The sequence below is a fragment of the Poeciliopsis prolifica genome, unplaced genomic scaffold, assembly GCF_027474105.1.
Source record: "Poeciliopsis prolifica strain line A6 unplaced genomic scaffold, Auburn_PproV2 SCAFFOLD048, whole genome shotgun sequence".
NCBI lineage: Eukaryota > Metazoa > Chordata > Actinopteri > Cyprinodontiformes > Poeciliidae > Poeciliopsis > Poeciliopsis prolifica.
Window position 1 is genome coordinate 428,333 of NW_026562423.1, and position 10,424 is coordinate 438,756.

Below are 10,424 nucleotides of genomic sequence, written 5' to 3' on the forward strand. Positions count from 1 at the left end.
GCTTTTGTAGACCATTTTGGACACCGTAGTGTCCAACAACAAGTCCACGAGAGAAATCCAGTCCAGGTGTTTGGTCCAGATGTTCTTTAATTAGTAAATGTTGTTCATTTTGAAAGCCCTGTACAGTTGTACTGATAATTATTCTAACAACTGAACAATCAAGTGACTTCCAGAGACAACTGTTGCACTTGACTGTTTGGAGGTACCAGAGCACAGACACACAGCCCACGTTTGCAGGGCTCTGTAGACATGCACTAGATGAGATGTGCAGTGACTCAGCCGTCCTTTCTTGTGTGCAGCATCAACATAAAGCTCCTATTCTTCACGAGGATGCTTCACCTACTTTTCACGAAACACGGATGGTGCTCTGATGGTCTGATGGTGTTTTCTGAATGATGAGTCTGTGCATCAAGTTGCTGTCAACTGGTAGTGCCATGATGTGGGAGGGAGGGAGGGAGAGACACCGAGAGAAAGATAGAGGGAGGGAGTGGGAGAGAAAGAGGAGGGCGGCTGTGATGCCACACGAAGCAGGGAGAGAGAGGAAGAGGAGAGAGGGAACAGCCGTCCAGCTAGATCAGATAGCTAAAGAGTAATAGAGAGAGCAGTTGGGGACTGATTTTTAGGATTTAAAAAAAAACGGACAGAGTAAAGGAGTAAAAGTAGGAAGGACCTGCTGAAACGATTGCCTCAAGGATGGAGATGCAAAAACCCGAATTGTCTTTTGGATAGCTCTGTTTAAAAAGCTTTGCACCCCACTTTGCAGGTCCAGGCAGAGAGCGAGTGGCGGCAGCGGGGGCCCTGAGGTTCAAGGGTGGCAACTACATTTCGTCTGCACTGGAAAAGGATGATGAGACCCAAAGGTGCAGAGGATGACGGAGCGGCCCTCTTCTGTTTTTGAGCAGAAGGAGGAGGAGAAGCTGCAGACGCGCAGAATGCCTCAGTTTGGTTAATGGGAGCACTGGGAGAGGACGCAGCGCCCCACAGTTCTGGAGCCCCCGTCTCAGACAGGTGGGGATAAGAGGTAAGACGAGGAAGTTGACCGCAAACTTTCAGCCCGTCTGTCACATCGACGTCTGTCACTGTTTGGAGCAGTGGAGCTGCATCCCAGTGGAACATGTCCTGAGTTGTTTCACAGTAAATACTCACTGGAGTCTCACTGGATATTTTTAAAAAGATCTGCTCCCAAACAGAAATGTCAGTTGAAATCAAGACAGCAAACTAAACTAGATCGATTTATTTCGGCCATCAGTTTGTCAAGGGGATAAAAACTTTAAAAAAAAAAAAAAAAAAAAAAAAAACACCTGATGGAAATGAAAATGGCAGAAATAAAAAAAAACAATGAAACAACTTCAGAAATCAGATTAGTTTGCAACCTAAACAATTGAATAGGGCTCATTTCTGCATTTTAATATAAGATTTTATTTATTTATTATCTTTATGCAAATACATACTCTGAGTTTCTTTCTATTTGAACACATTGTCAAAATGTCCAAATGGCATTTTTTTAACTATAAAAACACAGAGAAAACTATGATCTAGACAGAATTTGAAATATTCATAAAATTTTAATTAATCACAAAATCATCAATATTTTAAAACAGAAACCCTATAAAATCAATCCCATTTTCACATTTATGAAAATAAAATAACTTGCAGTTGAAGAATTAAAACAAAAAAAATGAGCTGCAACAGAAACAACCTAAAACAAGATGGCTACTCTAATAAACAAAATAGGCTACTTATATCATGATTATGACTGGTCTAATTAATAGTGGCAGCAGCTGTAGTATCAGGTGAACTTTCCATGCTCAGAATATTGACATCAAATTTGGTCAAATACGATGCAAATCTCCAATTAGGTTTTGAAGAAATGTAATAAAATGTTAAAATATATGTAAAAAATGGCTCAAATGTGAGAAACAGTCATGAATCCTGTCAGTGTGAACAAACTATAAAGTCTGAATCAGTAGTTTTACATTCAATGAGGAAGCAGTTCAGCACAAGAATCAGAGAACAGAAAGCAGACGCGTTACTGGATGAACGTGTTGCTTCAGGTGCTGCTCTGGCTTGAAACAATCAGGGATGTGCAGGTGCAAAAAAAAAAAGACAACAAAAAGGCAGGATGGAGGTTATGTAATGCAGAACTGCAGGTCATGTCTTCTTAAGACTATTTCGATTTCATTCACCTGCTCACCTGGACAAAACAGCATTGATATGTCATTTACCAAAAGGAGAAAAAGCTTCAAATCTTTTTTGTTTTGTTTTGTTTTTGTGTTTTTTAAGACTCATCGTGGCTGTGGTGTGTTAGGTAACAGGCTTTAGCGTGTGTGTGTGTGTGTGTGTGTGTGTGTGTGTGTGTGTGTGTGTGTGTGTGTGTGTGTGTGTGTGTGTGTGTGTGTGTGTGCGTGTGTGCGTGTGTGTGTGTGTGTGTGTGTGTGTGTGTGTGCGCGCGTGTGTGTGTGTGTGTGTGTGTGTGTGTGTGTGTGCTCTAACTAACCAGTGTTGTTTAAAATTAGAAAATTACAGAGCGAAGGTGTGATGTGGGTGAATCGGGCTTTGTGAAGTTGTACAAATAATAAAACGAGCTGCACCACTACAGCGCAGCACGGCCCAGGGAAGAAGCTGTGATGAGGGAACCGTCAGGTGTTTGTGCAGTGGAGCGGCTGCAGGTGGAAACGTCAGACCTGCGCCAAGTCGAGTCGTTTATTAAAACAGTGAAGCGGGGGGATCGGTTCTGTGGAGTTTCGGCACTTTGCTGTAAGTTAGCATGTCTTTTTTTTTTTTAAAGAGCAGCCTGAATAATGCACAGGAAGTGGCCTAGATACGGGAGCCTGCAGGGTCAGTCACCATCCAAAATCTGTTGGATTTCATTGTTTGTGAGCTGCAGTTATAGAATTGGAATAATGGATTCAATGATTATTTCATTGAATCTTAGCGCATTCAGACGGCATTTCTCCAGTCTTAAGATGCTACGTTACCTATTATGAGGAAGTGCTTTTAGGTCACTTGAGACCAGCTGAGTTCCACATGGTAAGCTATAGGAAAATAAAGTGACACCTGAGCCTCTGAGTTTTCTTCACAAAGGTCTCTGGGGGATAAAGGGGGATAAGGCGGATCCTCAGCAGCTCAGTTTTCTGTGCGTCTTACTTGAGATGGACTCCCTTCTCCCAGCAGACTTCGTTGTTCTCTCCACTCCCTCCCACTTGTTTCTATTGCATCAAGTTATTTATCAGCGTTCTGTTGGTCTCCTCTTTTAAATTCCATGAAGAGAAAATATCGGACAAAAGTTCTGGAAGAAATTTAAGATCACTCTCTCTGACACGACTATGGACTGCCGAGATTAGATTACACAGATGGACTCTACCCGCAGCCATCAGGCAACCTCTGGAGGCAACTTGTTGCACACCGCACTTTTCAGTTTTTTTGTCGGTTTAAAAAAGAAAAATGGACTGGTATTATTTTCTTTCTCTTTTACCGTTGTACACCACTTTGTGTTGGTCTCTCACATTAATGTCCTATGAAATATATTTACGTTTGCGGTGGTAACGTGACAAAATATAGATGAAAAAGTTCAAGGGGTGTGAATACTTTTGGAATTTGAGACATCCCTCTGATTGGTCCAGATGAGTGAAAAAAGTGTTTATTTTGTTTACAGTAAATTCATTAAAATCAAGAACTCCCTTTTTGTTTGAACCAGCATGCACTATTTTCATTTTTATTTTTTATTCAGGGTCGGTACATAAATGCTGTTAGATTCTGTGAGAATCAAAGCAGTGATCTCTATCAAAGAACCTAAAGGTTTTTTCGGGGGGGATCAAAATCTGAAGGTCAAAACTCAAAACCAAGCAGCAACAACTGCAAGTCTGATCAGTTCATCTCTGCACTTCATACACATAAAACATCAGTCTATTATTATTTGTTTAATTTTTTTTTATCGTTCATTTGATTGCAACATTGTGAACACAAACTGTGAAGCTGTAAGTTTATTTAATTTAAACTGAATCATCAAGTCATTGACCTCAAAAAGGCGTTTTTTATCTTTTGATTCACCAATGTGCCTTGTCAATAAGACGGCTGATGATTATGGTTTATTATTTCAGTTTTCAGTTCCTATTTTGGTGTTCATATTTCTTAGGTTGCATTTCTGATCTTCTTATGAGTTGAAAACTGCTATTGGTTCAAAAAGATACAAAAAGTGTCTTTTATTTCAGCGCCATATCATCTCATTAATTGAAGTCAGTGCAACTGAAGCATTTTTGTACATTTTCAGTCATCTGGGACCTCAATGGTCCGAAACGGTTTCATGTGGACGGGAATCAGTACTTTACCGTTCTAAGTAGATCTGAGTGGCTCGCAACTTTACATTAGCAATGTTATCTCTTAGCCACTATTCAAAATGGGAAAGACAACAGCTTATAACATTCATGCAAGCCAGATCCTCGTTGATCTTCAACAGTCAGGAAATGTTCACCTGAAAAAAAATCTATTTGTCTCCTTGTATTTACAGTCAGAGCAACAATTCAAACGTTCAGAACATCCAGAACTGTGACAAAGTTAAGGAAGCAGAAGAGATTATTTAGCCGCCATCTGTAGTGAGAAAGTTAATCTGAAGAAAGCAAGGACTTTTGTTTCAAAAAAACAGATCATCTTTGGGCTTTGTGGACGTTTTTACCCGGAGTGGCACTGAGTGTTGAGGCACAATGTGGTCTACACTGTACAGTTTAGGATTTTCAGGCTCTTATCCAATGACTCTGAGGGCTCAGGAGGAGTTTTGACTTTCATTTAACAAACCAGTTAGACACCTGACACTGCATGGCTGCGGGAGGCTGTGGAGGCTCTGCGCTGTACGGGCCGCTCAGGTCAGGCCTGCTTTGGTGCAACATGCCACGACAATGCTGGAGTTCTTGATTAGTTTCAGTTACATAACAGAGTCAGTGAAGTTGTCTGTAAAATACAAACCTCCCCAGTTCCACTTGTGTGAGGAGAAAAAAAAAAAAAAAGGTCCGACGTGTGTTTCAGAATGTAATGAATTGAGCATAACGAACCCTATTTTTAGCACCGACAGCTGTCGCTTTGATGAGCAATGTCGTCAAAAATATAAAAATAGCGGCGTTGGCTACAGTACGTTTTCCTGGGTTTGACCCTGAGGGACGGAACGTGGAGATCCGGCCGCAGATCAGCAGAGCTTCCATGTGAGGGAGTGCACACGTAAAGCAGCGGGGCTGCAGTGTGCATGGCAGACGGCAAGGCACTCGGGATTTGGAAGCGCACATGAGTGAACTGTTGGGTCTTTGGGGTCCAAATCAGACAGGCAGACACACAGAACGGATGATGCAAAACAATGAGGGCTGTCTGTGCCCAGGGGGACTTCAGACTACCTCCCAGGAGGTAAACATCTTGACCCCAGGGCTCAACACTCAGCGCTTTGGTAAGGTCATCTCGTGCCTGACAGGCAATGATATAAGAGACGTCCCAAAATCATCCCCGCTGCTCATTTTTTGTCCAGACTCTTTGGGACAACCAGTGCCTTTCAAAAGTATTCATTCCCTTAAAGGGACAGTATTATGTAAAGTAAACTTTTTTGAGCTTTACATCATGTTATGATGTGATTCTCTCATCAAAAACAGACCTGGAGTGTTGCTTTGATTCTTTCATGCATGTTTGAGAAATCCTATAATCTCCCATGGCAACCATTCAGCTGTGCAAAATGCCAGGGTGGACCTAGTGCCGCTTTGAAGGATGCAGTTTCCACGTTTCTACCCTCACCAGCGACCCCACCCCACCCACTCAGCTCCTTCAGACTAGCCACAAGCAATTAGCAGCCATAATATCTCATCATAGGAGCTGTTTTTCAGTTTTTTGCTGGTAATAACATTGTTAAAGGGTTTATAGCGGAGCCATGTTGTGATGACTTTCTAAAGGCAGAGTTTCAGAAAGAGCAGGAGTTTCTTAAAGAAATAAAGACCCAATTTCAAGGAGTTAACTTACAAAGTCAAACTTCTCTAAAGTAATGTTTGATATACACATTTCACACACAGTATATATTTCTGCAATTTGTTTAATTACAGATAGTAAAGGCCAGGATACTGGTGAGAAATCTGCTTCACTCTTGTAGGAAGCACCAAGGGAAGGGGACACTATTTCAGTGCATTCTCACTGCATGATTAATAACACTGCAAATTTTACAGAATGAGGTCAAATAAATAGAGTCCTTCGGTCTGCATCTCTGCAGCATCTGGAATTGCGTGACCAATGAATCAGTGGCAGACACACAACTCCCACAGGAGTTCCAGTACACACAACCTCCCCCCCTCCAGTTCTCCCATAGTATAAATATTGTAAACGGAGGACAATGGCGAACTTAGGCCACAGGAGAACAAACGAGAGCACACTTTGTCTGTTAGATGTGTGACGAATGCACAGCATGTTGCTGAAAGACCCTGAATACAGCCAAGATATCCATGCATAATATTGTTGATGAGCATACATTACGTATGACAATTACACAACCGTACAGTCCCACTGTCATCATGGCATTTTGTATTGACTTACATTGATCATTTCGACTTTCTGATATGAGGTTCTGTGAAGTTATTTTCACTTGTTGGAGCCAAATGTTCTATTACAGTGAGTTTATGAAACAGCGAAACTGTTAGCATTTTTGCCATGTGTGGCAACATGCTAACAGCTAGCTTGCCTAGCTAATCGTTTCAGCTGACGTTGGCAATTCAAAACCTCTCAAAGGGAAAACGTTTATGGATATTAAATATCTGCACTTCCACAAGAGACTATCGCTTAGCTTCCTACTGCCCATCTATTGGCTTTCCACCACTATTAAAATCTCTTTATTATATCTGCAGTGGACAGCTATTTTGTTGTTTGAACATAATGGCTTGGAGCTAATGGTTAGTCTGAGAAAGAACAAACTTCAATTGACCTTCTGCTCTCCTGCCTTGTAATCCAATCCAATCCTAAAATATCATAATGCTAACACTATTTTATGAACCTTTCAACTGCTGTCCCATTTTCCCTGGTTGGTAAATAGAACAGAAAATAGAGGTTGCAGGCTGTGGGCCACTGGTGATTTTCTAGTGTAAAGCAAAAATATTGCTTTATATAATATGTCAGTTCAGCAAATCCTCTACTTTCATTTTTTCACTGCCTTTCCTTTCCTTCAGGGAGAATTGACAGAAGTATTCACATTCTTTACTTCAGTAAAAGAACTGAAGTAAAATTCTTTCCTTACGTGAAAGTAAAATAAAGTACAAGTTTTAAATGATAGCAGAAAAGTTAAATATAAAAAGCATAACTTTCACCTTCACACAAAACAATTCCTCATAAATCTACAAAACAAAAAGTTGTCCTTGTTTGCTCACAACCTCTCTTAAAAATATGTTTACCTAAAAGTGTGTTTTTATTATTATTATGTTTGACTTGAGAAAAAAAACAAAACCAAACGACAACAAAAAAGACTTCTTTCTTGCGGACCAAAAAGTCAGTCCAATTACAAGGCAATGCCTTGTAATCTGAATCTGTTTGCCCAACTCGTTTTCCCTGTTTTCTCACAACTTTGTCGTCATCGATAAACGTCGAAGTAACAAGCCAGTTAGGAGAATGTAGTGAGTAGGGAGGACAGTTATTTGTGTTCAATTGAAGGCAGTAAAACATCATCAGAAGAATAAATACTTAAGTACAGCATGGATTCTTGAATAAGCTACTTAAGTACAGCAACAAAGTCTTAGGTCACTAGTGGATGGAAATATTTTGGGCAGATCAGTTGTGGTGCAACGTCACCTCTATTTCCAGTATCCATGATCTTTGGCTTCTGCGAAAATCACCACTTGATTAAGTTCTCAAGGTTTATGAAATAGTTTCCTCATAAACCGTTTTAAAGTTTGGAGCTTGAAGTTGTCTTTAAACGGTAGACGCTCGCTTTGTTCTTAGTTTGTCGTGGTTTCAGCCCCCACCTTCCAACTAATCTGGATCCAAGAGATACTAACCGATTTATAAGCCTCACGCAGAACATAATTTATAAAATCCTGAATTATCCCTTTGATTAGCTGTCACTTCTAACTTTCTTAATCATTCTAAAGAAAAACACAGGAAAGGTAATTTGACATAAGTGGCGACCGTGTGAGGCCAGCCCTGCTCTTGTTTAGCTCACATCAAAAGGCAGGAAGACTCTTCTGGGAGCATTAATTGGATTTAATGTCATGATGATTAAAGAGGGCAGGAGAAAAAGAGGATGGTAACCACAGTAACTGGATGAGCTCTAACACTGTAGACCCTGAACTGGGAATTATAGACAAACACTTCCTACTAGATGTGTAATTTTTCTCATTAGAGCTTCATTCCTGTTTCCTCCTGGATTAACCAGCCCAAAAAAAAATCTATAAATAGTTATGTTTCCATCCATACATACATGTAGTTAGTAAATAGAGCTAAAAAAATATTTCATGGATATTACATCTTTCAAAAAAAAAAATTAAGATATTGAAAACAAGCACAGTTGCCAATGCCCTGCAGAAAACTCTTATTTGCAAATAAGTGGTTCTGTAATTTAAAAAAAATAAAAACGTAGTGTTTTTATGTGCCAACAGGTGTGCTGTTTTACATGACCTGACCATCATGTAACTCACACTACTCTCTCCTGACGCTCTCTACAGGAACTGGATTCATGCACTGAGCTCCCGCTCTGCCCCCTAAATGACTCACTAAAATGCAGCTTGGCCAGTGATCGAGCTGCAAGGGGCCTTGATCACACATTTGGACTCCAGGCCTGCCCATCTGACAAAAGCCCTGCAGCTGGAGACGACGTCAAGGAGCATGAGTGTGGGAAGAATCAACCGCTACAGCATTGTTTCGTCAGAGGAAGAGGGCCTCCGCCTCACTACCATGCATGGCATGAACGGCTTTGGGAATGGCAAGATCCACACACGCCGCAAATGCCGCAACCGCTTTGTGAAAAAGAATGGCCAGTGCAACGTGCAGTTTGCCAACATGGACGACAAGTCACAGCGCTACATGGCCGACATCTTCACCACGTGCGTCGACATCCGCTGGCGATGGATGCTGATAGTCTTCACTCTTGTGTTTGTTTTATCCTGGCTGGCCTTTGGGTTGGCCTTTTGGGTCATTGCTTTGCTCCACGGGGATCTAGACAACCCAGCTGGAGACGACAACTTCACTCCCTGCGTGCTGCAGGTCAACGGATTTGTGGCCGCGTTTCTGTTCTCCATTGAAACACAGTCGACCATAGGGTATGGCTACCGCTGCGTGACCGAGGAGTGCCCAGTGGCCGTCTTCATGGTCGTCTTCCAGTCAATAGTAGGCTGCATCATTGACTGCTTCATGATAGGCGCCATCATGGCAAAAATGGCGAGGCCTAAGAAGCGAGCGCAAACGCTCCTGTTTAGCCACAACGCGGTCATTGCCATGCGGGATGGAAAGCTGTGTCTCATGTGGAGAGTGGGAAACCTTCGCAAGAGTCACATTGTAGAAGCCCATGTCAGAGCACAGCTCATCAAACCTCGGATAACCGATGAGGGGGAGTATATTCCGCTAGACCAGATAGACATTAATGTAGGGTTTGACAAAGGTTTGGACAGGATCTTCTTGGTTTCACCCATCACTATTCTCCATGAGATAGATGAGGAGAGCCCTCTGTTTGGAATCAGCAAGCAGGACCTGGAGACGGCAGACTTTGAGATTGTCGTCATCCTAGAGGGAATGGTCGAAGCGACCGCCATGACCACGCAGGCTCGCAGCTCCTACCTAGCCTCTGAGGTTCTTTGGGGCCACAGGTTTGAACCTGTCCTGTTTGAGGAAAAAAACCTGTACAAGGTGGATTATTCACACTTTCACAAAACGTACGAGGTGCCGTCCACCCCTCGCTGCAGTGCCAAGGACATGGTGGAGAACAAATTCCTCATGCCCAGCTCCAACACCTTCTGCTATGAAAACGAGCTGGCCTTCCTAAACCGCGACGAGGAGGAGGACGACTTGGGCGGCGGGAGCAGAGCACTGGCAAATCTGAGTCCGGACAGGAACAGCCGACATGAGTTTGAACGTTTACAGGCCACCAGGTCGTTGGATCAAAGATCATATCGTAGAGAGTCGGAAATTTGACGAAAGCTCATTGACCAAGCATCGGATTCCTTTAACTTTATCCATGGAATAATAATGCAGAACAATGCAAAGTGCCATAGGTAGAGCTAAGAATGGTAAGAGAATTGAAAACTAATACAAAACCCTTAAAAAGGGACTTTTTTTGGAAATGTGTGTAGATGGCGACGGTAAATAATGTCTGCAATTAAGGAAAAGATAGACCTCCTTCCTTCACCAAAACTTGAATGTTTTTTCATGCGGTCATTTTGAGTTAAGGATGCTATGTTTTTCGGCAGGACCTTATGATACATCTTAGG

General features: G+C 42.0%; 1 protein-coding gene across 1 annotated transcript; it reads left to right on the forward strand.

Moving 5' to 3' along the window:
* The first annotated feature begins 564 nt into the window (after positions 1-564).
* On the forward strand, positions 565-10,134 carry LOC129377541 (ATP-sensitive inward rectifier potassium channel 12). Its single transcript, XM_055057556.1, has 3 exons — positions 565-659; positions 764-1,021; positions 8,667-10,134. The coding sequence occupies exon 3, from the start codon at positions 8,827-8,829 to the stop codon at positions 10,126-10,128; it is 1,302 nt and encodes a 433-aa protein (XP_054913531.1). The 5' UTR covers positions 565-659; positions 764-1,021; positions 8,667-8,826; the 3' UTR covers positions 10,129-10,134.
* The last annotated feature ends 290 nt before the right edge of the window (positions 10,135-10,424 follow it).

Bases quoted from the DNA above. Each gene is read 5' to 3' on its own strand.
- LOC129377541 (XM_055057556.1), top strand. From the start codon at position 8,827: ATGAGTGTGGGAAGAATCAACCGCTACAGCATTGTTTCGTCAGAGGAA.